This window comes from Tympanuchus pallidicinctus, unplaced genomic scaffold (assembly GCF_026119805.1).
Source record: "Tympanuchus pallidicinctus isolate F22 unplaced genomic scaffold, pur_lepc_1.0 scaffold22, whole genome shotgun sequence".
NCBI classification, from domain to species: Eukaryota; Metazoa; Chordata; class Aves; order Galliformes; family Phasianidae; genus Tympanuchus; species Tympanuchus pallidicinctus.
Window position 1 is genome coordinate 14559570 of NW_026294739.1, and position 26491 is coordinate 14586060.

General features: G+C 56.7%; 1 protein-coding gene and 1 long non-coding RNA gene across 4 annotated transcripts; both read right to left on the reverse strand.

Moving 5' to 3' along the window:
• Positions 1 to 3616: 3616 nt before the first annotated feature.
• On the reverse strand, positions 3617 to 6977 carry NMUR1 (neuromedin U receptor 1). Of its 2 annotated transcripts, XM_052686927.1 has the most exons (3): positions 6435 to 6977; positions 5105 to 6001; positions 3617 to 4587 (listed from the first exon to the last, which is right to left on the reverse strand). In XM_052686927.1, exons 2-3 carry the CDS (start codon positions 5997 to 5999, stop codon positions 4148 to 4150), a joined length of 1335 nt encoding a protein of 444 aa, XP_052542887.1. In that variant the 5' UTR covers positions 6000 to 6001; positions 6435 to 6977; the 3' UTR covers positions 3617 to 4147. The 2 variants fall into 2 exon arrangements, with proteins under 2 accessions (XP_052542887.1, XP_052542888.1); XM_052686928.1 differs by lacking the exon at positions 6435 to 6977 and having other exon boundaries at positions 5105 to 6063.
• Positions 6978 to 13473: 6496 nt separating this feature from the next.
• LOC128082634 (uncharacterized) lies at positions 13474 to 17420 on the reverse strand. 2 transcript variants are annotated; one of them, XR_008207752.1, is made up of 2 exons: positions 16587 to 17420; positions 13474 to 14482 (listed from the first exon to the last, which is right to left on the reverse strand). It is a non-coding gene; the product is annotated as an uncharacterized LOC128082634 (long non-coding RNA). The 2 variants fall into 2 exon arrangements; XR_008207753.1 differs by having other exon boundaries at positions 16097 to 17420.
• Positions 17421 to 26491: the final 9071 nt, after the last annotated feature.

Consider the following 26491-nt stretch of genomic DNA (forward strand, 5'->3'; position numbering starts at 1 on the left):
ATGGCTGGAGAAAAGTGAACCAGACTGGGACACAAATTTGGGATCAGACATGCAGAGACAATGATTTTCACTGAGCTGAGAGCCATTCCCTCCGAGCAAACAAGTGCAGACCGTGCTGTCAGACCCTTATTTGATTTGTCTCCCCACGGCACTGCACCGTTTGCCTTCATTACTTTCTCTGTCCCTTACTTATCGTGGAGCATCTGTCCAATAAAAGGCCTGTTAATATAATTTATATTCAGTTGTCACTTTCTGCCTCACCCAGGAGAATGGGCTCCCTGGGTGCACCATGCCTTGGAAAAGCAGTTATCCTGAGTGGAAGAAGTGACATCCTAGCAGATTTTATTGCTACGTTCAGCTTTGGGAAGTTACATTTTGTGGTCTGCGTCCTGGGATGGGGAGCTCAGGATGCCATTTCCCTTAGAAAATCCTTTCTGAGAATGAAATGAGCTTCATCCTCAGAAAAGTGGTGAAAAAGCAAACTGCAGTGAGGTTACAGGAGGTGGGTGGTGTGGTGTTAGTGCAGCTTTGTGCTTCAGCCATAACCCTCTGAAGGATGTACTGAAGGAACGAACGAGCTGCAGGAGGATGGCATGTGGGAGCAGACCATCCTGAAAGCACTCACAGGTGCTCCATAAGGAGGAACCAGTGGAAACCTGAACACTAGAAGGGAAACTGCAAGAGAAATTAAGTGTGGCCTAGTGCTGGTGGGGTCATTGTGCATGGGGACAGAGCTGAGACAGTGGGGGAGCAGGAGAAGGGGTTTGCATTTCTCCCTTTGCTTTTTCTGGCTGTGCTGGCAGCTGTCAGGCAGCAAAGGAATGATAATGAGAGAAATCTGCTCTGTGTCTCTGACAGCTTTCTCCAATGTGTCGCATTCAATTGTCCCAACAGGAGAAGATGAAACTTCCCTGGCTGCCGCAGCAAACACAAGGAGAAATGAAGCCCTGTAATTAAAGCTGCTATAACTGCTTGGCAGTAGGGCCAGCTCTTGGGTTCTTGCTTGGCTTTGGTGCCTTGGCTGTCCAAAATGTATAGAAAATTAGATGAGTTTTATCTTTTTCTAGTCTGAACATCACAGCCTTCCTTTTCACAGTGCAAGGTGCTCCATCCTGCCTGGGCCTTCCTGAGCTCTTGAACAACGTCAGCGACTGTGATGGACTTTTTTGGAGGGGTCCATGGGCAAGACCATGTGGCCTTAGAGGGTACAACGCGCCCGTCACAGAGCTACTTTACCATTCACAGGCCAAGGGGAAGGCAGGAAATACACAGAGGACCAAAGCACCCATGTCTCTTGTCCCCACCCAGGTGACCATCACCACTCCACCTTGAAGACAACACTCCCCTTGGCCCCAGATGGCTGCCCCACATGCTACCATGCCATCTCTCATCCATGCTAATTGTGCATCACTTTCCTTTCTTAACCAAACTATCCCCATAAACCAAAGCAGGTGCTGCTGGGACATCAGTTCCATCATCCTTACCATGTTGCAGCAGGAACAGGTGCAAGTGATGCTTGGCTGCTGGTGGCCAATTGTCCCTGCAGACAGCTGCAGGGCTGGGAAGGGATCTGAGGTCCCTCTGTGCTTCCCACGGCCCTGCTGGGAGGAATGGGATCCGAGCATATCTCTGACACTGATGCTCCATTTGCACAGCCCTAGTCCCAGATCCAGCCACAAGGGCTTTGCAAACACTGTCCATGTGAGCTTTCCCCCACCCACAGTCATGTGAAGCAAGCAAAAACCACCCCCCCCCCTCTGCTTTTGGGGAGGGGTGGTGAAGAATCTGCTGGCATTCCCAGTGCCATCCATCACAGCTCCAACCGTCTGGGAAAACTGCTGTAAAACTGAGTTTTGGCTCTGTCAAGGAAAGAAAAAAAGCCATGGCCGTTGCAAACAACCCCGGCACAAAAAGCCTTACAAGGCTGGGGCAGCCTCACAGATGGATTTCTTTTTAATCCCCAAGCGAAGGTGATAAATCTTTGAATTGGAGGCACCATCAAGGGGTGCTGCACGGCCAGGGGGATTTGCTGTGCTGCGGTGTGAGCACGTGGGGTTTGGCCACAGCGGGTTCCAATGGGATCAGCTGCTGGGAAGCCACTGCTGTAAATCTCAGAGGACAGATGACAACTTTTGAGAAGCAGCTCTTGGGAAATGAACCATTTGGAGAGAAGGTGGCGGTGCAGAGCTTGAGCCAGGCACGTGCTCCGAACTGTGGAGACAGAGAGAAATGTCCCCCAGTTCAGAGCAAACCCATTGCAGGCGTTGTTTTGGAGACCTCCTAGCACAGTGTCCATCCTGCCACAGGCGACATCTGATCATGCCATGGCTGATGGCATGGCTGGGAGATGTGGGGGTGCCTACACAGCCCCAAACCCTGACCCCATCACTCATCCATGGCTTGTCCCAGCCATCACCTCTGTGCATAGCCCCCAGCAGGGGTAATCCCTCTGATTCATCCTGCAGAAGCACCTTACCACCAGCCACATATCTGTGCAACACATACAAGCACTTGACCAAGCCTGCAGCAGGGATGGTGACATGGAGCCACAGGGTTGTCCCCATGTGCTGTCCCAAAACAGTGGCTGGAGGAGCGAGGTTTGCCCTCAGACTCTCTTTGGGGTGATCATAAACAAATCTCTGAACAGCCCCAGCATCAGCACCTGATACACACTGCTGGACCATCACCACCAGCTTCCCCTCCTGCATCTCAAAGAGCAAACTGAGCAGCCAAGAAGAGGCGGTGGAGACACGTGGAGCATGGCTGTGCCAGGGGACACCTGGGGACATAACCCCAGGGGAGGTCACCTTCTGCTGTCCCTTGGCCAAGGTGTTTAGTCCCCTGACTTCCCTGCTGCCCCAAGCTGGGGCATGACGGACCTGAAACTCCGCTTGCTGTTGCTGCGCAATAGAATGCTATCGACTGCCAATTAAAAAGCCATTCCCCAGAGGTTTCCATCTGGGGAAGTGACCTTATGAGGCATAATGGGGCAATAACAGCCATCAAGGAGGCATCCGTCACCTCCACCCGTGGCTGCCTGGGACTGGGAACGATAGGAGATAGAGGGGGGAGAAAATGGAGATCGATGCACTTTGCCATGTTGACGTGATCTGGAGAGCAGCTGAGAGGATCCTGAAGGGCAGAGGTTAATGCAGTCCCACATTCATCTGCACAACAGGATCCCAAAGGGAAACACTTTGCTAATGGGACAGGGGCTGTGAGCTGGGGCTGGGTCAGCGGGACACAGGAGGGAGTTTTGTGAGCACACGTCCTGGCTGGGGGAAAACTGGGGTTACCTGCTCTGGTAGCCATGGGCAGGCAGTTTGGAGTGCTGATATTCCATCCCATGGGAAGATCCTGTGCGCACCAGGATGGCAGCAGCATTGATCCCAGACAGCAAATCGATCAGCCCCTCCAGCCGGGGGGAGCCAGCCTGCCTGCCCACCTGCTGTGGCATTTTGTGACATTTTCCCAGCAGCGTGTATGGGGACAGATTGATCATCTCCATTCCAGGGGCGGCCCCATGCATCGTGCGTCCCTCTTGCACCTTCCCTGCCTCAAGTGAGCAAAGACCCTCGAGAGCCATCAAAGCATGGTGGCACGTTTTAGGGTGCCTTTAGGGGCAGGAGCTGCCATCATCACCTTCCCCGGCAAATTTATTGCACAAAGATGTGTGGATATGCAGGAGGGGGATGAAGGGACGGTGCCTATTACTGTTGTCAGCACGTGGGAGGATAGCGGGGTACTGGGGACAGGTCTGAGTCCCAGGGAATGCAATTAGGGCACAAATTGAGGAAGAATGGCTCTGATTTGTGATTCTTGGGCGAGGAACAGCTCATGCAGGGTGGGGATGAGGGGGGCCTTGTGACACCATGATGTCCTGGCTTTGTCTGGCCCCAGTGATGAGCGCAGAGGATGCAATGCAACCTGGTCATAGTGAGGCAAGGGATGGTCTTCACGTCCCTGGAGCAGCCAAGAGAAGCAGCCTGGCAGCACACCTGGAGAAGCAGCCCTGCTCCTGCTGGAACAGCACGGTGATGCACGGCCCCATCGCTTCCCTCCATCCTGCAGATGGATGCTGTGGTGATGGTGATGCCAATGCTGATGGCGGGGAAGCTGTTTTGGTTCCTCCATGTCCTCTTGCTATTCAGCAGAGGGATGTGGCATGCGTGACAGCCTGGCCATCCTCCATCTCCTCCATCTCCTCCATCTCCTCCATCTCCTTCATTTCCTCCATCTCGTACTCCTCAGCATCAGAGAGGGGCAGCCCATTGGCACTGGGCATGGGCTCACACTCAGTGCTACGGGTGGTGGCATGGGTGACGCTGGGTGAGTGCTTGCATGAGCCCGGCGGGTGCTGGCCGGGGTGACACATCACCTCCTTGAACATCTCACGGAAGCGGGTGGACATCAGGTTGTAGAGGATGGGGTTGGCGGCCGAGCTCAGGTAGAAGAAGATGCCTGAAATGATGTGGACGTACTGGAACATGTGGAGCATGGGGCCAGTCCAGGTGGAGATGAAGCTCCAGACGAGACGATCGGTGTGGAAGGGGGCCCAGCAGATCCCAAACACCACCACCAGCACGACTGCAGAGTCAGGGGCTGTTGTTAGTGGGGTATGGTGCTCAACATCCCAATGCCCTTTTTTGCCTCCATACTTGGTGCCCCAATGCTGGGGAGGCAGTCAGGGGCTGCTGGGGGAAGGGACAGGGAAGGGAGAGTAGTGGGACAGAGGATGCTTTGGTCAAGCCTCAGGTCAGAGCCTCATGGCCATGGGATGGAGTAGGATTGGAGTCAACCACAACCCCAAGGTTGTAGGGCACAATAATCTGGTCTAGGGGAGGGAAAGATCCACTGCCCCAGCCTTGTCCCTTTCCTTTTCTTACCCAGGGCTCTCCTGGGTGAGCCACCACAAACAGACCCCACTGCTGGACCACAGCCACCAGCTCTGCCTTTGCCCCCACAACCTTCCTCCAGGACGACCAAGTGTTAGGCGTATATCTAGAGAAAACCCGTGACACCAAGGATTACTGAGACCCCACTTTCCTCCCAGCACCCTTCCAACACCCCAGTTGGCTTTGCCTGTCCCCAGTCTCAGACTCACACAGCATCTTCGTGACCTGCCTCCTCTTCACCTTCTTCTGTCCCTGGACTCTGTGATAGTCATTGTCACCACTGGACTTGGCCCCCAGGGCCTCCAGCATCTTCTCTTTCTTGAGCTGCAGGCCGATAAGCAGGTAGAGGATGCTAATGGTCCCCATGGGCAGGAAGAAGAAGACGATGGTGGTGATCTGGATGATGAGATTGTAGGTCAAGCGTGGCTTCACCAGGGTACAGATCTCCGAATCAGGCACGCGGCCCCGGCCAGGCACATAGAGAGGTTGCAGCCCATGGATGCTGGTGTTGGGGATGGAGCAGATGACTGACACCACCCAGATGGTGATGATGACCCTCTTGGCGTGGTTCCTGGTCACCACATACTTAGCTTTGAGTGGGTGCACCACGGCAATGTAGCGTTCCACGCTCAGGGCGGTGACGTTGAGGATGGAAGCGAAGCAGACGGCCTCAAAGAGCAACGTCTTGAAGTAACAGCCCCCAGCCCCCAGCAGGAAGGGGTAATTGCTCCACATGTCATACAGCTCCAGCGGCATTCCCAGCAGCAGCACCAGCAGGTCAGACACAGCCAGACTGAACAGGTAGTAATTCGTGGGTGTCCTCATGAAGCGGTGCCGGAGGATGACGATGCAGGTGAGTGTGTTGCCCACTGCCCCCACAGCAAAGATCAGCAGGTAGATCACGCAGACAGGGATGAAGAAGTTGGATCTCCGAGGCCCTAAGTATTTATGTCGCAGCTGCTCCTCCGTCAGGTTGGCGTCTTTGGGGTCGAATAAAGCGTCAGAGTGAGTCCTGTTGCAGAGGTCGGGGCTGGGGGGCTCCATGGGGAAGTCTTGCTGGGACAGGGGGAGCTCAGTGCTGAAGCAGTTGATGTAAGGATTCATGGCTGCGGGAGACGTGGCAGTTCACCGGGTGTTCTCCCAAACCCTCTGCTGCTCTGAGCCCAATCCTCTCTTCCCATCAGGGTTACAAGACTGCCAATCACCACAGCTCAGCACCCCCATCCTGCCCCAGCCAAAGCTTTTCCTTTGGGAAAGCACCCATAGTTTTCCAAAGCTCCCCCTATAGGAACCCCATGCTCCCCTTACCCCGTTTTCCATCTACTAACATCCCTGGCAGCTCCCTGACCCACAGTGGCCCCTTCATCCCACCTGTGGGGACACTGTGGCAGGACTGTCCCCTCTCCTCTTATCCCACAGGACACAGCCCCAAAGCCAACCCCAGACTGCGCCATGCATTGCCCCAGCTCCCCATGCAGAGGGGCTGAGAGGTAAAATAGCCGAGGGGAAAATTAATCTTCCTCTCCAGGAAGGACTTACGTCTCGCTGGGAAGCTCCGGATGCAGGATAAGGTCCCAGTACCCCTATATCAGACGGGGTTGGACGGGGAGGGAGCAAAGGAGGGGATGGAGACGTCGCTGCCTTAAGAGGCAGGAGAAAGGAATCCTGCTTTCCACTTGGAGCTCCGCTCTCGGCAGCCCGCTGCACCTCTCCGCTGCTCTCCTCCGTCAGCGAGGGGCTCCCGGGGGGCTTCCTCCCGTCCCCAAACCCAGATCCCAGACCGGGGGCTGGAACCTCGCCGGCAAAGTGGCACAGCGGAGGAGATGCTCTTCAGGAGGGGAGAGGAAATACGTTAAAGTCATAAACTCCATTGACTCGAGAGAGTCCCGGGGGAGGGCAGCACGGCCGTCTCCATCCCCACCAGCAGCCTTCACAACGCGCTGATTTGCCATTTGCGTAGCGAAGGAGGCATCGATCAGCGCTGCTCTGCCGACACTAGCGGGCGCGGGGGCCGGAGTTGGACGGAATTCTGCAGGGAGGGCGCAGAAGGAGCCGGCGGCTGCTCGAGGTCTCCGGGCTCCCAGATGTGCAACCCCTGGGTCCTCCCCGTCGCCGGCTGCCCGAGCCTGAGCCCATCGCCGCTGCGATCGCGGCATCACCTCTCGCCGTGCAACCGCGCTCGGATCCCTCCCGCTGCCTGACCGTCCATCTGTCTGTCTATCTGTGAGCCTGTCTGTTTGTCCGTCTGTCTGTCTGTCAGTCTGCCTGTCCTCTGCACTGATCAGCCCCCACCGGCTGCAGGGTAACAACCCCGCTCTGCAGGCATGTGCACACGTGCACACGCACACCCCCCCACACCCCCTGCGCTCACATGTCCCAGTGCACCGTGACAAGCTGCCCCTCTCCCCCCGCAGCCCCTCTCTCTCCAAAAACATGTGCCTCCGTTTTCTTTTCTTTTCTTTTCTTTTCTTTTCTTTTCTTTTCTTTTCTTTTCTTTTCTTTTCTTTTCTTTTCTTTTCTTTTCTTTTCTTTTCTTTTCTTTTCTTTTCTTTTCTTTTCTTTTCTTTTCTTTTCTTTTCTTCTCTTCTCTTCTCTTCTCTTCTCTTCTCTTCTCTTCTCTTCTCTTCTCTTCTCTTCTCTTCTCTTCTCTTCTCTTCTCTTCTCTTCTCTTCTCTTCTCTTCTCTTCTCTTCTCTTCTCTTCTCTTCTATCAGTTTCAGCCCAACTTCTAGCTGGAGGAGCAGCTGAGCACCTAGCCTTACCTCTAAGCCCAAATCTTGCCCCAGTGGCTCCATTGGAACATGTGGTTGTCATCTCTGGGGGTGGCTCCAGCAGCCCCCACAACCCCTGCTCCTGCCTCCAGTTCCACAATGCATTGCTGCCTCCAGTTGGCAGGCAGGGCTGAAGGCTGCCAGGATTTTCCAGGGACCAAGGGGTCTCCCCTTGTCCCCCCACCACAGAAGCTTGGGTTTGAGTGTCTCTGCTCTGCTGCGGCTCCATGGCATTTGGGCTGCACAGCTAGAGACATGCACCCACTGCCAGCATCATCCCTTTGTCCCCTTGAGGATATCAAGGGGTTGGTAGGGATCCAGGGACCCAGCACTCGAGGTGGGACCTTGAAAAGTGTTATCATCTTGGGGACCTTCCTCAGTCCATCCCATCTCATTTCCATCCTGGCTGTGCACAAGATGGAGAGGATGGAGCTGAGAATCCAGCAGAGCTGGGTTTGAGCAGGCGAGGCAGGGATCTTGGAGAAGGAGGTGGGAAAGAGCAGGCAGGACAGAGTTACCAGGACAGACCTTATGCCTCCTGCCCTGTGCCACCTCTTGCACCCAGGCTGAGCCCCAGCACGACTCATTGCATTCAGCACCTGCACCTGGGCAGTGCTGGCGTGGTGGAGGCACAGCTTTCTCTCCCTGCTCCTGACTGATGCCCAGGCTGCGTTCTTCCCATCCACACCCGAGGTTGGGATGGGTCCATGTGGCACAGAGGCTGCCTCAAGGAGGGAGAGCTCCTGAAAACCTCTCCACCACCATGGCTCTCGGGAAGGCTTCATGCCTCCCAACAACTGCACGCTGCTTCCCATTTTTATCCCTCAACATCTGTTTCTTGCTACAATTCCCCGTGGGCCCAACAGCACTTCAGAGCAATCCATTCCACTTTTCAATTTTCTGATAAATGAAATCATCAGAAGATGGCAACTCCTTTGCCATTACTGCTCCATGAAGAGGAGGAGCTGGGTAAGGGGCACGGCCCTTCATCCGATTCCCCTCATCAGGCAGTTTATTGCATTAACCCTGCCTGGCTCACTCCTTGCTGGCTTCACACTGTCGATGTCATTGATAAAGTTATTAAGGAGCATCCGTCCTGCGTTGTCCTCGTGACCGCCAGGGGACACTGTGAGCTCTGAAGTGGTGTGGGATCCTACGGGATGCAGGTTGGTACCCAGCAAGCTCTGCCCCAGGTCTCCCCGTGAGCCCCCTCCCAGCCCATCTGTGAGATCCTAGGGGGGACATTTCTTTTTTTCCCCCCAAACCGGGCTGAAAGGAGAAAGGAAATGAATGAAAGGCCCATTTAGATGTTTGCTAGGATAGAAGCAATCAGCTTTCTGGGAAGAGTGCAATTGGCATCTACTCCACGTGTGCCTCCCCCTGGGTCTGCTGGGGTGCAGAGCAGGAATTGAGGCTCCATGGCAACCATCATTCTGCTAATCAGGGCCGGCACAGACAAGTGCCTTTGCACCTGGCAGGAGTGCAGGGCTTTTACAGGGCTCCATCAAGACCTGGGGATGCTCTCAGCTATGGGCAGGAAAGGGCCTCCCAGGGAGAAAGCCCATGACACCAGAGAGCACCGGGATGGAACCCCATCTCCTGCCCTAGATCTGCTCTTGGCAAAGATGTCCTGGTTCTGATCCCAGCGAGCATCCCGTCAGCCAAGAATGTGCTGCCCAACCCACAGCATTTTGGGGATCACTCAGCTCCAGCACAACCTCCTCTGGATCACTGAAACAGAGCACAGACCCAGGGCATCCTCCCAAGCATCAGCAAGACACTTTATGGGCTCTATTTATTCCTTTCCAAACCTTCTCCCGAGTGAGTCACCAAAGCAGAGAAATGAGAACTGGGGAGCAGGGATGGCCTCTCCCCATCCCTCACTCACTGCAGCTCTGCATGCACCGGCGCACTCCAGGTGCGGTTGCTCCACCAGGATTGATTGCCAGCGTGTTTATGAGCTCACTGCCCTGTGAGCCCCGTGGTAAATATTCATTCTATCCCACACCCAATTTGTGAGCTTTTAAATGGGGCTGGGAAAAGGCCTTTGGCTGGAAGGGAAAAAAAAAAAAATGCTCTGAGTTCTGCAAAATCTCATTTGCAAAGAACACCGGGCGAGGAAATAATGTCACTGTGATTGGATCCCATTTGCCACATAATGACTCACTCAAGATCAGCCCCACCAGCCATAAAGAGCAACAACATCACCATGAAGCACAGCACGGCAGCAAGTAGGGACAGAAGCCAGAGGGAGAGGAGTGAACAGTGGGATCTGTGTGTGCCCCTGGAACCCTCTGCAGAGCATCTCCGTGTGCACCCTGCTCCGGCACATGGCCAGGCTGAGGGACAGGGATGTGGAGATGGTGGAGATGGGGTCCCACAAAGCCCGGCCCTGCATCTGCTCAGAAAGAGCAGTGGGGCACTGGCACAGGCTGCCCAGGGAGGTGATGAAGTCATGAGCCCTGGAAGTGTTCATGAACCGTGTGGATGTGGCACTGAGGGAGGTGGTCAGTGGGCATGGTGGGGTGGGCTGATGGTTGGACTTGATGATTTTCAAGGTCTGTTCCAAACTTAATGATTCTATGTTAGGGGATGCTAACAGGCTCAATGAACCCATGCATGTTAGTATGTCCACACGGAATCCACTCTGGGGCACCGCAGACCCCAGGCAGCTCCAGGTGTTAGCTGAGCCTTGGGGACACCCAAGGGATGAAAGATTAGGGATGGTAATTCTGTCCAAGTGGATAGAGATTAGAAGCTCTTAGCCCGATTTCCACACTCAGGATGCAGAGTAATCAATGGAGCATCCCACCTGTAGCACAGGGAAAGCCAAATCCTACATCTCATGGTCAAATCAGATCTCAGCAGCCTCATCAAGTTACTCCATGCAAGAGAGTGATGGCTGGGTACACAGCATCACTGCCAGTCTGAAACTGCAGCAGCAAGAACGGTAGTGCTGTGGCTTCTGGTAGATGAGGGAATGAAGTTCCCATGGGCTGGAGGAGATGCTTAGAGCACAGCTTGCATCTGTTGGCTGCAAAGGAAACACATTCAGCTGGTCATCCTGCCACCTCCTCTTCTAGCATGGGGACAGCAACCACACCCTGCCCTATTACCCATTCCTACAGTCCTGGATCTCCCCCACAGATGGTGCTGGGATGGGGCCAGGCTGAGCTCTTTTGCTTGCCAACAGCTCCAGAGGAGAGTGCTGAGGACATGTGTACATCCATGTACTTGGATGGGATTTCCTTCCTGGCTGTGCCAGGCTGATGGCAGCAGGCCTGAGCGGCAGCCCGATGCCACCCACTTGTGTTCAGCCAAAATAAAGCTTCCAGTTCGCACAGGACTGATGCAAATCCCACCCCATGTGGCTGCCACAAGTGCAGGCTGTAAATAACTGAGCAAATCTTCAGCAAATGGGGGGGATTTTCCTGTGGCACAGTGCAGCGTCACCGGTGAGGTTTCTCCTCTGCTTTTCCCCCTGCTCCCATCTGGTGGCTATTCCCACCCCACTCACAGAGCCTGGGAACCTGTGAGCACATGAGAGATGCTGGGAGAGCACCAGGAGCATCCTTCCCAACCCTCCCGTTCTGCTCTGTGTCTGCATAAACTGATGCTAATTGCAGCCCCTAAAGGTGCTGGGAGAGGAGCTGCTTCCCTGGGCTCGGTTGTAATGCCAGGCAGCAATTTGGACTTGGAGAACACCTATAACCAGAGATGCGAACCGGGGCTGCTCAGGCACATTTGGAGCAGCCTCATGGGGTTTCTCCCTGGATATGGGGCAGCTGGAGGTGGGGTTCCGATGGGACAGCCGTACGGGGGGTGGCAGCTCCACGCTCCTCCTGGCCCGGTGCCCGTGGTCGGCGGCCGAGCCGATTCGTGGCTCGTTGGCTCCCTCTGGTGGACACGCGTGGAGCTCCGGCGGGCTCCGAAGCGGCTGAGGGGACACGAGTGCAGCGGGCAGAGCTTGGGGACGCGAGGCGGCGGGAAGGGGACACAAGCACTGCTCCAAATGGTCCACTAACCACAAGCTGAACCGATGGCTTCTCCATCCCACGGGTGCAGGAGGGGAGATGCATGAGGTCTGGTGGGATGAATGCTGGCCTCGAGGTTGGGGACTTCCTTGTGGTCTCCGCAGCAGTTCAGGGGTTCTGACACAGCCGTGATGCACGCAGCTCATCCCCCTCCCCCTGAGACACACCTCCCAGCCCAGCACTTTTGGCAGCAGAGCTCTCCCCTCTCCCCCCAGCTGCCCCGCATTAGGGAATCACCCGCGTTCCCCATCCCTCCCTCTCCCAGCAGACCCGCAGCTCCATCGGCTCAGCAGCTGCTCAGCGAGGAGAGAGCCAAGATCCCGTCACAGCGCGTAGGGTTTCCGGCTGCCCGCCTCCATCTGCCGCCCTTGTCCCACAGCCCTCCTGGAAGCACCCTATGACTGGGGGCTGCCCTCGTCCCTTCCCTCCACGGGGGTGGAAGGAACACTGTTCTCAAAGGTCCCTTAAGGAATACCCCAGAGGCTGAGCTCCGACCCAAAAACACCTCTGTGGGGTACAGTGTCACTTCGGGGGACCTCATCTATGTGATAGGGGGGCTCAGGTTTGGCACGGTTTCCCTGGAGGATGCTGAGACCTGGGCAGCCCTAAGCCCTGAGCAAGCCCCGGCTCCTCCATCCCCAGCCCTGCTCATCTCTCGCTAAGTTACTTTGGGTACCACCACATCCACCAGGGGCTGGGGTTTGCCCACAGGAAGGAAGTGAATGGAAGGCACGGAGAAGCCGATGTCCCATTGATGAGGAATGGGGCCGAGCACCCTCAGACCCCCCACGTTCCCCTTCCCACGCAGCCCGGCCCGCAGGGCCCAAAGGATGTCCCAAAGTGGACAGCCTGGCCGTTAGCACTTCTAAAAATAATAACTTACACCGTGCCAAAAAAAAAAAAAAAAAAAAAAAAAAAAGCTGTTTTTGTTGTTGTTGTTGTTGTTTATTTGTTTTTCTTTCTTTCTCTCTCTCTTTCTTTCTTTCTTTTTTTATTCTCCTGTTTTAATGAGAAGCTCCTGCAGTTCCTCTCGGAACACTCCCGCCGTCCTGTCGTCGTCCCCTCCCCGTGGCCATCCCTCCTCCCTCAGTCCTCTGCCCCGTCCCTGCGGGAGGCCCCGTATTGCCCCCCCCGCCCCCGGCGGCCCCCCCATCCCGTCGCCATGGCGACAGTGACCTCACGCTGTCGCGTAGCAACCGCTGACATCATCCCGGTCCTGTTCTCATGGAAACCCGCGGGGGGTGGGGGGAGGGCGGGGAGGCAACGGCAGCCCCGGGCGGGGTCCCGGGACCACCCCCCCCAGCACCGGAGCCTCCCCGTATGGCGAGGAAGGGATAACTTGCATAAATCAGCATAATACAGGGACGTCAGCCCGCGTCAGCCAACTGCAGGGGGTGGGTGGGAAAACGGGCGCAGCACTGGGGAAGGGGGGGGGAGATGGGCTGCACTCTTCATCGTCCCTAAGACGAGCACTCTATCCCACGTAGAGTGCGCCCTACATCCCACGTAATGTGCTCAGCATCCTACGTAATGTGCATCTCATTTCAAAGTGCACCCTGTGCCCTCGCACCCCGCAGGCTCTGTGCCCCGTGTCACCTTCCCTGGATGACCCCAAGCCTCCAGTGAAGCCAGAGAGCAGAGCAGCATCTGCACTCCACTCCAGAACTCTGGCTCCAGATCAACCGCCCCGGCGTGCTGCAGGCACCCACCTCCAAGCACGGCTGTGCTCATTCTCATGGCGCCACACACCCTACAAATTCCCCTAAAGCATTCATTTATCTCTAAGCTCTCAGGCTGCCTGTTTATTATGGGTTGTGTTTCCAAGGACCCCATGGAGGTGGCCAGGAGGAACGGGGCTGTGAGCCCATTTCGTAGGGGAACTGCCCTGTGGGTCTGGGAGGGAGCAGGATTTTGAAGCAGGGACTTTTCTGGAGGGATAGAAGTCATGGCATATCCCATAGGGGCTGGCGTTCCGTGGTGTTGCACTCACAGTGAGGTATCCCCGGGGTAGCAGTGGATTCATCTCAAAAAGGTCAAATGTCACCAGACTGGAAAAGGTCCCCATTTCATCTTTCTTCATCCTTCGTTCCCCACCAGTGGACCTCAAACGGATGGGAGAGCACAGAGGCGCCTGCTGTGCTTTGCGATTCCGCAGCACATCTTATGACCTTTGAGTCCCCTTGCAAACATGGAGGTGGTAAATGTCACCGGCTGGGTGGCAGGGAGGGGACACAGAAAACCCCAACAAAGGGCAGCTATTGTCTGTGGGGTGAGGCTGTGGGGTCGGGGGGAACTCCGACCTCACTCCCACCACCCAGGTGCCCCAGTGAATGGGTGGCATTGTTCCCCTGAGCCGTGTGTGGGAGGTGATGCAGATCCCAAATGGGCAGCAGGGAAGAGACGCTGTGTGCCACCGCCCCATCCAGCTCCAGGCCCCATTCCCACATCCCAAATGATCCTTCCTGAGTTCTCTGTTTCAGGACCTTTTATGGCCATCAGTGCCGGCAGACACTTCCCAGCCCACTGCGTCCCGCCAGGCAGGGACAGGGACATTGCTGGGGTCACCCTCAAGTTTCACAGCAGCTCCTGCCTCGTGACAGCAGTGGTTTAGCGTGGCATACTGATAACTTTACTTTGTGCTTGCTGCTGTGTGTCGGGATGGATGGAGCGAGGGATGCTGCCAGGTATCCAACAATGGTGACGTGAGGTCCCCAAAGGGTCCCACAGGGTCCCAAACATCCCTCCCTGGAGCTGGCTGCAGATATGCGGGTGAAGCAGTCCCTCTGCAATGGGTGAAAAGCACTGCTCCAAATACAGCCCATAATTTCCACTCGTGGCAACAGCTATGGAACAGGTTCTTCAGCGAGCCAGAGCAGGGTGACGGGATGGGGAGAGGCTGGGAATGGAGCCAGTGGGGACTTGGCACCGGCAGCCAGAGCCGCCCCTGCTCAGTGGAGAGGGACTTGCGACCCTGGTTGAAGCTGTGCACTGCAGGTAGAAATTTTTGGGGGTGGCTATAGAGAAAATATTCTGAATTTAGTGTTTTCACGCAGCTAGAGCCCCAGTCTTGGTGCAGGGGACTGGGACACTCAGGGGTGTGAGGTGAGACCCCACTCCCAGCCCCAAATGAGATCCCTGTTCCCGTTCCTGGAGATGGCACGGGTGGGAGTTTACAGGGCTCTGACGCAGGAGACGTGTGACAGGAGCACTGTTGCCAGGCTCAGGGAGGGACCCAATCGTGCCAGGGTGCTCTCAGCAGATTAAGGACTGGAAGGCTCTGGTAATTACTTTGTGGGATAAAAATAGGCTCGGCTTTATCCTGCACCCTGATCTCCATTGTCCCCACCCAGATGCCACCCACTCGCAGCAGGGTGGGGAGTGGCAGAGTTCCCATTTTTGGGTAAAAAAAAGGGAGAGGGACTCAGGGATGAGATGGCACCTGGCTGGTATGTTCAGAGCTGGGGCTGGAAAGGAGCCTCACGGCAAAGCCAAAGCGTCCCTGTGTCCTCAGCCCTGCTGGAATCAGGCTGAAGGACAGCTGAGGTGAAGCCTTGGGGTCTCTGTGGCAGTGGTACATTGGGTACGGGGCACGTCAGGAGCTGTAGTCTGGCATCGGCCTCAGTACAGGGCTCCCACCTGCCTGGTCCCAGCAGGAGGGCAGCTGGGGGGCACGGCAGCCACACAGATTTTGGCTGGTGGAGCAGCACCGTCAGTGTTTCCTTTGGCGAGGAATGGTCATGCAGAAGATGGTATGGGAATAGAATGCCCTCCTGCAAGCCCCTGCAGCCCAGCCCCCTGAGCCCCCACATCCCCATTCACAGCACAGCAAGCAGAGCCATGAGTGTTCCGTGCACTTCTGCCCTCAGAACAGGCAGAAAGCAACACCAGCCCCCAGCACTGCTCATCTGCCCGCCATGCCCCTCCACTACCCTTCTAAACTCCCATTACAAGCACTCCTAAACCCACCCCACGGTCCCTGCACAGCACCCTCATGCCCATGCACTCACACGCTCTTCTACTCCCACCCTATGCTCTTCTACTCCCACCCCATGCCGCACTCCAGGCATCCCAAATCCTGTATTCCCGCTGTACTCCCAAAGCTGCGTACAACGGCTGGGGGGGGCTCAGTCCCCTCGCTCCCTCCTACAGGGACGGCTGCTCCCCTACGCCCTGCAGAGCCCTCAGCGCAGCGCGATGCTCCGGGCACGGTTCCCCCCAGCCCTACAACCGCCCTGCCAGTATTTTTCCACTGCCTCCACATCCTCAATCTTTTGTTCTTCGCAAACCCTAAATCCGGCCCCATCCCACCAGGGGATTGCATACTCCCTCATACCCTCCTCCCCAGCCTCCCCCCCCCCCCCCGAAAAAAAAAAACCTTTGGGAATTTATTCCCCCACCAGCAAACCCCTCCGGTTGCGTGGCGGTAGCGCGGGTTGGGGGTGCCGAGGTTGGGAAGGGGCTGCACTCCCACTGCCGCTTGCCTTCCTGCTCCCGCTGCCTCCTCCTTCGCTGCATTGCTCCGAAGTCACAGCGGTACCGGAGCCGCCGCCACCGCCGCCGTGCCGGGGCCGCCCAGTGTCGGGACCGCCGGAGCCGGCGCCGCCGCTCCTCCCCTCCTCTGCAAAATCTGCCCCCCCACATCCTTTCTCCCACGGGAACCGTCTCCGATAGCCCCTCCACCCCCACCACTCCCGCACATCTGTGCGCAGGTCGGGCTTTATCGGATCTCTTTCTGCCCGCCCTTAAATTCCTGCCCCCCGCAGGATGTTCCTTGCTGTCCCCTCCCGGGGTACAGGTGGCCCCCCCGGCACACCCTCAGATCCGATCCCATGGGGAAACTGGGTGTCCCAGTCCCTCCGGGGTGTGTTTCACCCCTTATTTCCCTACCTTTTGCAATAGCCCCTCGCAGTCATCAGTGCTGGGGGGGTTGCTGTGCTCCGGGCTTACAGCTCTGAGCTGAGAGCAGGGACGGGTGATGAGGGGGCACGGGGCAGGGGATGGGGGAGCACATTCCCCCCGAAACCAAGTGTGCCATAAGGGACTTGCTGAGACTGTCTGGAGGACGCAGGGGGAACGTGAGGAGCAGAGGACAGTCCAAGTTTCCTACTGGAGCAATGGTGAATAGGTGACTTTTTGGGGAGGGGTGGCAGTGGGGCACAGCCCCATCCGTGCTGTGGGTGACCCACTCCCATCCCTTCTGTGCTGCCGAGCTGAACAACACTGGCAGGGAAAAGGAGAGTTAAAACTTCCTCCCTCCCTCCCTTCCATTCCAGCAGGGAAATCTGTACAAATCCAGTGTTATCCTGGCATTTCGGGGCTGGGGCTGAGGCTGGCAGAGCCTGCGCGGGCTGGCACGGCCCTCCCTGCTGCGCTGAGACCGCGCCAACTCACTGCAGCCTAAGGAACGATGCCAGATCCCACGGAGCGAGGCCGTGCTGCTGCCTCCTGGTGCTGGGCCTTAGGGATGAAAGCTACGAAAAGAGGACAGCAATGGGACGCGGCACTCCTCACCCTATGTTGTCACTTTTAGAGACCCGGTGACACCCGTCCAACTCACTGCATCCGTTCTCTGCCAGGGCTGGAGCAGAGCGGACCGCGTGCGGGGCGGGATGGCGGCGGTGGGACGGGTTGGAGGACGGTGCGCAACGAGGGAAACTGAGGCACAGGGGCGGCTCTGCGGGCGGAGCGCTCCCCGGAGGACGGCGGAGATAACGCTAAAAATACGCCGGGCGCTTTGTTACCGGCGACAATAGCCAGACGTATTTTTAGCTGTTGCGGCGAGAGCAGCGCTGTGAGCCTCCCCGCCCCGCCCCGCCCCGCTGCCCCGGTCCGGCTCCCCACGGCCCCCGGGATTCGGAGCCGCTTCCCGGTGCTGTGGAAACGGTAACGTTAGAAACTAAACACAAACACCTCCCGGCTGCCACCCCCGGCTGAGTCACGGCGGTGCCGGCTGCCCCCGCCCCTACCTCCAGCTCCGTCCCCGCGCCCCATCCCTGCCCCAAAACCAGTGCCCGACACCCCCCGGCCCAGCCCCATTCTGGGATTGCCCCCTGCGGATGATGCTGCCTCTGCTTCCCCCCATCCCAGGACTCCGGGATTAAACCCTGCTGGGTGGCGCTGCTGTCCCCAACCCCATGCCATGGGGACTCCTCTCACTTCCCCAAAGCAGATCCTGAGCGCTGCCCTAAAGCAGACCGAGTGGTGCCCAGCTTCCAGCCCTCGCTCCCAAACCCGCCGGCAGCTGCAGCTCTGGCACAGCTTCCACCATCCCCATCCTGTGCCAGGGATAAAAATAAACAGGTAGAGGAAGGGAGAAGCAGCAGAGCCGCAGCACACTCGGACACTGGGACCTCTGCATGGGGATGGCCAGGCTATGGGGCTCTGCTATGGTCCCCATTGCACCGAAGTGAGTATTCTTTTCCCACCTCATCACAGGACACAGGACAAGCAAGGATCCCACCTGTCTTGTGGGATCTATGAGGTCCTGCTGGGTTTTGGGGTTGTTTGGGGGAGCCGTGGAGCAAGGAGAGCTACAGCCCCATAGGTAGAGTCACACACACTGGGATGGCCACTGGGAAACAGCAATGGGGCAGCAGCTGTACCTCCTCCTTCCTACAATTGAGCAAAGAGTTCTGCAGCCGCAGCCGTGCCTATGTTGGGATGTTCTGGGGCTGAGGGCAGATTGCAGCACACATCAATTAACACTGAGCAGCTCTGGGTGTCGGCCCAGGCTGTTTTGCTGTTTTCATTTTTGCCAGTCCTGAAGCGTTTGCTGGGGGTGAGCACCCGAAGGCAGCTGATGCAGCCCACACTTCTTGACCGCAGGGTTTTTTAATCCTCTCCATATCTTAGTGCCAGGCCTCAGCTCACAGCCCTGCAAATTATCTCAAAGAGGAACTTTTAAATAAAAGTTGTGAGCCTGTCTGCCTGTGTGCGCGTTCGATTGTGTTCCCCCTATTCCAGCTGCCTGTAAATTTAGCTTTTTCCATCTCCGGTTGTTGGAGCTGGGCTGGTAGCCAAAGCCCTGCACAGCGCCGTGCAGGATGTGATCCCCATCCTTGCATGGGTGAGCAGGTGTGCAAAATACGTGTGCAAGGGCAGGGGGTGTGTATGCACAAGTGCCCACCCAGGCCTGTGCACATGCATAGGGGGGTTCATGCAGGAGAACACGGGATGGGCAGCAGTGAGCTGTAAATAAGTTCCACCAGAGGGTGCCCTGCATCCACGGCACCTCAAACTGTGCCTCATAGAGGTATGTGGGGTGGGGGATGATGGGGTGTCCTTGCCCTGCTGTGTGTGGGCTGGGGGCTTGGGGCTCTGGCAGGACCCTCCTCCCCTCTCCTCCCCTTGCTCATTGCGACTAGGCTGAGACCTGAGCAACCTCATCACAGCTAACAGCAAGGAGTGGAGGAAGCAGGGATTTCTGGTCTTTGCCCCCTCCCAGCACTGTGGGCTTAGGGGATAGCACTGTTTTATATCTATGGGTCAGCCTCAATCTTCTCATGGCCTCCCCAGCACAGAGTAGCAGGCCCTAGGCAATGGTCCCAGCCCCTCCCACCACCAGCCCAGCCCCTGATCACAGCTGGAGCACAGCTGTCCTTCACTCCTCACCCCAGCACTGCCGTTCCCACTTTGGGATGGCAGTAGTCCGGGTGGACCTTGGTGAGCCACTATGGGGCCAGGCAGGGGGATTGGGGCCCGCCTGGCCCTGCAGCTCCTTGAAACCAGCCTGACTTGCTGGGGAGGCCAGACCTGCTTGAGGACTGGGGTTTCCATGGTTGGGCAAACCTTCCCCCCAGGATGGGCCCCATCCCAAAACATAAGGGACCCCTTTAGTACCCTCTCATTGCTGCTAGGTGGGTCCCCATGGAGTGTGTGGATATCCAAAGGCACAAGACCTGCAGCCCCACTTTTTCTGGCCACCCAGAAAGAGACATTGTGCCTTTAAGACAAAGCGCAGGGCACAAAGCAGCTTTGTGTCCTGACTTGCTGAGTTTCCCCAGCACGGCTTTGTCCCAGGACATGTATGGGCACAGCGTGCTCAGCAGCACTCATAGCTGCTGGACTGCAATGCAGGACAGACCCAAAGCAGGGCAGGGATCAGAAGCAGCAGAGATGACTAGAACACATTGCTGGGCACGGCGCAGAGACCGGCACGGCGACAAGGGGACAAGAGATGAGGTTGCTTTGGCAATGCAGTCGGGGATAACAGAGCAAAGCCATCCGTCCATCCACCCATCTGCCCCCATGTCCACAGTGCCACCCCACCCCACTCCCCACCCACCCCGCACACAGGGGGTTTCACCCCACCGGGGCTGTGCGACCTCAGAGAGACGTTCCGGTCCCCCAGCAGCCACGGCGGGACGGCGTTGACCCCATTGGCCGTGGCGTGACCCCACAGATGCCCCATAGTGGCGCGGTGGGGACGTTGGTGTCCCCGTGCCATGGAGGCCGCTCCGCACGGCGTCCCGCTGCCCTCCGTGTTTTCCCTGCAGCCTTTTGTGTGCGTGGCGGCGTGGCGGCGCTCGGGTAGGCCGCATGGCGCCCGGCCTTCCCCACCTCCGTCCTCCTCCTCCCCCCGATCCCCGCCTCCCTCGGCCGCCATTTCGCAGCGCCGGCCTCGCCTGCTCTCCACATCATGGAGGACCGCAGCGCAGGGGGGGAAACAAAGAGCCGCGGCCTATGCTGCTGCCCCACGCATCCCCTCCTGCCGCCTGGGACAGCGGGGCACTGCGCAGGCATTAAACGTTCCTTTCTGCACCCTTCCTTGTGAAGGGGCTCGGCAGCACAGCGCCGTGCCGGTGGGATGCTCTGAGCCCACGTCCCACAGAAGGGCTCGGAGCAGGGAGCCACGTCCCCAGCATGCATGCAGTGATGGCCACGGGGACCCGCAGGGCACCCACCTCTGCCCGGCAGCACAGGGCAGGTTCATTTTTCAGGCAGAAATAAAGGTCAGAATCAGGCACAGAGAATTGAGTTATTCCGGTTCTGGAGTGACCCAAAAGCACCAAGTCAGGTCCCAACCACCGGTGCTATCTGCAAAATCCTACAGCCCAGGGGAGTTCCTTTTCCCTTGGCCTTCAGGTCCTTTTTTAAGCTTCCCTCTGTGACTGCAAAGACTGAGAGAGCCAAAACCCTGCATGCTGCGTACCAGGGTGCTTAGAGAAACACTGAGTAATGGGGACAGTACAAAGCATGCGCCCCACGTACCCACAGCACTTCCCATAAAGCAGAACACTCCATTTCCTGGTCAGGATGGGAAAAGCTGAGGGCAGCACTGGGCTGGCAGAGTCCCAGCAATGACAACAAGAGGAATAGGCATTTAGGACCCCCAGGAGGGTGCTACTGCAGGGCAGTGCCAACCTGCCATTCCAGCAGCATGGTATCACTGCTGCACACGGATCCATCACAGCTGGGCTCAGTGCCAGGGCAGCGCTCAGCCCCCAGCACAGCACAGCAGCCCATGTAAGAGCCCTCAGGCTGCCTTGCCTTCCCCGTGCCCCACTACCCTAATTCCAGGCAGCTGCTCAACTTCCCACTGCAAAGGCTCTTTCCAAAGTCTTGTTTATCTAAAAAAATTATCTGCTTTTTCTTTTTTTTTTTTTTTTTCTCTAAGACTGAGGACAATAACATTTCCAGAATGGATCAAAGCTTATCCTGGAAGCAGGGCACACTGGACAGTTGGACACTGTTTGTTGCTTCTCTACTGTCTAATACAGGGCTGTGCTGCAGGACACCCCCAGGAAGAATCCACCCCACCCCCAGCTGCACTTTGCCCAGCCCTGCTGACCTGAGCATGTTTGCAGATTCCTGCCCCTCCATTCACTGGGATGGAAATGTGGTCAAAGTTTATTAGAAAAGTACCAGCCACGCATGTGCTTATGTGCCTGTGCATATATCTAAGCAAAGCACAACCTTTGTTTTGTTTTCTTAGGAAGCTACTCTGCAAAGCAAGGCCACAAGCAGAGGAAGCCAACAGGCAGGAAGGCAACTGACTGTGTTTGTGCTTCCAAATGTGTGCTGTGCTCAGCATGGGATGGCAGGTGGGAAAGGAGGACGCAGGGGCTGCAGGGGCAACAAAGTGCCACCAGCACAGTGACATTTCAGGAGACTTTATGATAGCCAAGCACTTGGTCTCATGGGACAGTGTCTATCACCTCTGCAAGTGACTCCAGCCCCAACCCAGGACAAGCACAGGTCCAGGCCATAGTGGCCTGAAGCAGTGGAAGAAGCCACAGCTCTGGGCAGGAACCAAAGTGGTGTCTCAGGGCCAGGAAAGCTGTGGTGACTCAAAGGCGAGAGGGGAAATTGAGCCTCACTTTGGCCCCCACAGCCTCTCAGCTGGTTTCCTGGCTCCTTTCAATTTGCATAACAGTCCTTGCACAGGGGGAGCAGCTGAGCTGCGTCCCTCCCCCCAGGGAGGCTGAGTCCTACAGTGCAGCAGGATCCCAACGTCAGCCCTGGCTCTTGCTCCTGCCAATGGCTTCCTGTACGCTTGCAAGCGTCGGCCCTTAGGAATGCCCCTTCTGTCCTCTGCTCTCACAAAACAGCGGGGGCACAGAGCTGTGTCATCCATTCTGCCACCAGCATGATGCGCCTTTGGGAGCAAAGAGCAAACTCAGCTGAAAGGGGTGGTGGACAAGCTGATCCATTTCTCAGCTCAGTGCCACCAGCATGCCCCTTCCCAGCCCTGCCTCATTGTGCCATTTGGGGACAACCTCTGGAGAAGAGCAACACAGACCGGTGCCCATGGTGCTGTTGGTTAGATCCGGCCATCATTGCTCAGTTCAGCTTTGCTGCTTTCAAGGCCTTGGCAGACTCTGCAACTGGAAAAGTACTTTGGCCAAAAGGCAGCGCTGGGGCTGAGGCGGGGCTGGAAAACGCAGCAGGTCCCAATGCCACAGGGCTGGCTGGGGTCAGCAGTATTGTGGTCACCACCCAGGGCCACCACCTTGTGGCAGTGCCCAGGGACAAGGCAGCAGGAGCTGCAGGGAAACCTGGTAAACTTTAAGTCACCCCAGAAACTGAAAGGGGTAGGAGCTACAGGGCTGCTTGTTTCGAGATGGGGAAACTGACACAGCCTCCCAACTCTTGCCTTATATCAGGGCACACCCCACCAGTGCCTCCCAGTCTAAACACTGGGAGCAAAGCCTGGAGGTTCTCAGCAGCCCTACGAAGTGCTGAGCCCCCTAGCGACCCGTACAACATCAAGGGAAACCCTGCTCCACTCCCAACGAATCCCGACACCCCCACCAGCAGGCAGCACCCCCAGCACAACACCCTCAACACAACACCCCCCAACCAGCCCAGCAGCCCCTACTATAACAAACCACCAGGTGCAAAGGAGGAAGGAAACCAGGCGGTTAAAAGAAAAAAAAAACAAAAACAAAGCCAAAGTAATAATTAAAACAGAAAACAACAGACCCGGCAAAACAGCAAGCAGGGCGAGCCGAGCTGCCGCGTGTTTATTCGGGCGCGGGAGAAGGGGAAGAGAAATACCTGCCCGGAGACAGCCGGGGTCCCTCGCAGCCGCCCCGAGGCCGCTGCCCCCCGGCTGCGGGGACACGCGTACCCCAACCCCGCCGCTGCCGCCAGGCTGCTGTGCACAAAGGACTCCGCTTTTAAAGCCCACGGCCCGATTTCCCCCAACCCCACAGGGCCCTGATTGGTTGGGCCGGGGCAGAGCTGCCGGCTGGGCTCCCCCCTCGGCGAGAAAGGGGTGTGAGTGAAGGGGGGTGGGGGGGGGGGGTTGAAAAGAATATGTATTAAAAAAAAAAAAAAAAGCCAAGATCGAAGGAGAAAGTGCAAACCGGCCCTAGGCAGAGAGAAAATCCCAGCCGGGATGCTCCAGCGTCGTGCCTTTAGCCCTGTGCCTCCCCAAGGCCCCCCCTACCCAGCCACCGATCCCCGCTTTACTCCGTTCACAGTGTTCTGTTTTTAATTTCTTTTTTTGAAAATTAATTAATTTATTTATTTTTTGGTGGGGTTGTCCGGACAGCTGTGCTTTCCCAGCTCGTCGGCAGGGGGTATGCTTGTACCGAAGAACGCAGCCCTTCGGTCCCGGCTGCCCGCCCCCAGCCCCGATCCCACCGGCGGCGGTACGTCCGGCCCCAGTGCTGTGGGAGGGTTGAGGGAGACCAGGGGGTCTCTCGGATCTCATTCGACGCTGGGTTGTCTGCTGCAGGAAGTGCGGAGTCGGGTCTGCTTCGATATGCTCATGCCATGTATGTTCAGTGCCTTTTTGGTAGACAAGGGCTGTTTTGGCTTCATGAACCCTGAGCAATGTGCTTGACCCAGCTACAGAAAGGGAAACTGAGGCACAGAGATGTTGCACAGAGAGAGCTGGGGCAGATCCAGCTTCAGCTCTCCCGGAGAAGCATCAAAGAAGTTTGGGGTGTTTGTCCCAGCAGCATGGATGGAACGGTTTTCAACCTCTGAACCTCAGTCTGTGAAGGTACAGAGGAGATGAAAAAGGTTGGAAAAGTGGACGAGTGTTTGTTTGGTGTCCAAAACCTTGCAAAATCCACTGTAACATGGAAAGTTTCCTGCTCCATTGGGTGCTGTATAAAGACATCCCAAACTTGACCATGAAACGTTCCCAACTTGATGTCTTGCATTCTGGGATGTTTCTGGGGTGTGTGAGCGAAGCACGTGCTTTCTAGGGTGCTGGTGGAGTAGAGCCACAGTGGGAGCACCGTGTGGCATCCACATGCATGTAAGTGCACATGTGGACATGTGTGTGCAGAGCAGCACAGCCCTTGCTTTGGTAGGATGGATGGGTGCTCCTGGGCAGGATGGAAGGATGCTTTTTGCTATGGCTGCAGGAAAGGGCAGGCGCTGCAGGAACCGCCAATCCCAGTCCCCTCTTTTGCTTTGAATTTCTGCAACAGCAGTGCTGACACTGGGCTTTGTTGGCTGGTGGCTTTCCACAATCTGGCGGGGCTGGTTGGTAGTGACTGCTCTTGTTATTGGGGTGGCAGTGCTCAGGGCTCCCCGACAGACAGCACTGATGGAGTTTCACCATCCCCAAGACTTACTAAAACTTACTTTTGATGAGATTGCCCTATGTATGAAACCATACAGCCCTGCTGCAGTGCACTCATGTAAAACCAGCTCTTCTCAGCAACTTGTCCAAAAGTCTCCTTGGTGGCTGTGGCCACTGGGACCAGTGGGGTGAGGCTAGCAGGATGCTGGGGTCCGAAGGGACCTGGGCTCTGCTTGGGAATCTGCTTTCAGATGCTCCATGCAAGGAGGGGCTCACCTCACTGCTGACACCTTCATAGGATGGTGGGAGTCACTGCTCAGCACTCAGCTCATCCTCTTCTGTGTGAGCTGGAGGACAGGAATGCCACCCGAAGAGAGAAATCTTCCACCAAAGCCCAGGCAACAGTGAAAAAACAAACAAATGCCGAGCAGCAAAGTTTGGCTGGGGCTGGCTGGAGCATGCAAGCCAAGCAAAAGCTCCTGCTAGCACTTGTTCCAGCTTTCGTGCGAAGCCCCCTGCTCATTAAATAGGATCTGGGAAGGTTATGCAGCCAGCAGGATCTTTGCAGAACCATGGGGCCAGGCTGGCTGAAGAAAGGTGCTGCCGAGCCAGAAAGACCCCAAGCAGGACCTCGCTGTTTCTTCTGCACAAAGTGTAGCAACATCATGCTGGGGATATAGAGGCACAATTTATCATGAACCATTCATATGATAGCACTAGCCGTGCAGGAGCACCCAGAACCCAATGGCTGTGCACTGCTCGTGCCCAGCTCTTGCTTTCATTGCTCTTGTGCAGTGGGGTAAGCACCATCCATGGTGTCCCGTGAAGTGGCTTCAGCAGCTGGGTGTTCACCCTAAACCAGCCAAGAGCAGGAACAAGAGCCGGTCAGGATGTGGTCCCCAACATGCAGCTCTGTTACATGCACACCTTCTCCTGGGCTCTCCTCTTGCTCTATTTAATGAGGTGCTGAGGGACAATGAAGGGAACCAACAATTAGGTGAGCAGAGGAGTGCCCTGGTTTCCCGGCCTCGCTGCTTTGAGCACTTAGGAAACCTAGTGCCCTGGGGAGAACAGGAGGGAGCCAAGGCTCTCAGAAACACAGAACAGAGCAGAATTGATAGGGAAAAGCAGGCAGTGGGTTAACTCTCCAAGAGGTGAGCTGATTAGACTGCTCCTGTGCTACTTGGTCTGAATCAGTGGGGCTTCATCATCACCTTTAGCCACAGGGTCATCGGTCATTGGCATCCTGCAGCAGGAGTCACCTCTACCACCCAGTCCAGGAGGGAAACAGGTCCAAGCAGCCACTGCCTTTTCCCACTGCCAATTCAGGACCCTGGAGCTGATCTCTGGTGTCTCCAGGAGCTCAGGGCTTAGCCTTGTTGGGATCTGTGAGCTTGAGATACTGTGAGCCAGGGTACAGAGCTGGGGTCTGCGCAGATCTTGGAGGGGCAGCTGAGTTGGTGACAGAGGTGACCCTTGCCCAAAGTCACGTGCAAATACAATGGGACTAGAGGCCAGTATCTGCATCTTGCTGGAGGCTGGAAGTATGTGGGGGCTTTCTTGGTTCTGAAGGCTCAAGACGAAGCCAAAGCCAGAGCTGTTTCTGTGCCTGGCCAAGAAACTCCTGCCAAGACATAATTTGGCCCCAGTCCTGGAGGCAGGATAAATCAGCCTGGACTTGCAAGCCCCAGGCGAGTGGCCACGCGTGTGCATGGACACACACCCCTGGCAGAGGCTGTGCTTATCTGCACTGCTCCTGCTGATCCCCCTTCGCTCAAGGTTGTCTCAGCCCCTGCTCCTGGTTCAT

Excerpts from the sequence above, each read along its gene's own strand:
- NMUR1 (XM_052686927.1), bottom strand. The coding sequence starts at position 5,999 with ATGAATCCTTACATCAACTGCTTCAGCACTGAGCTCCCCCTGTCCCAG. Across the intron at positions 4,588-5,104 it reads GCAGGTCACGAAGATGCTGT|TCGTGCTGGTGGTGGTGTTT; the intron begins GTGAGTCTGAGA and ends CTGACTCTGCAG.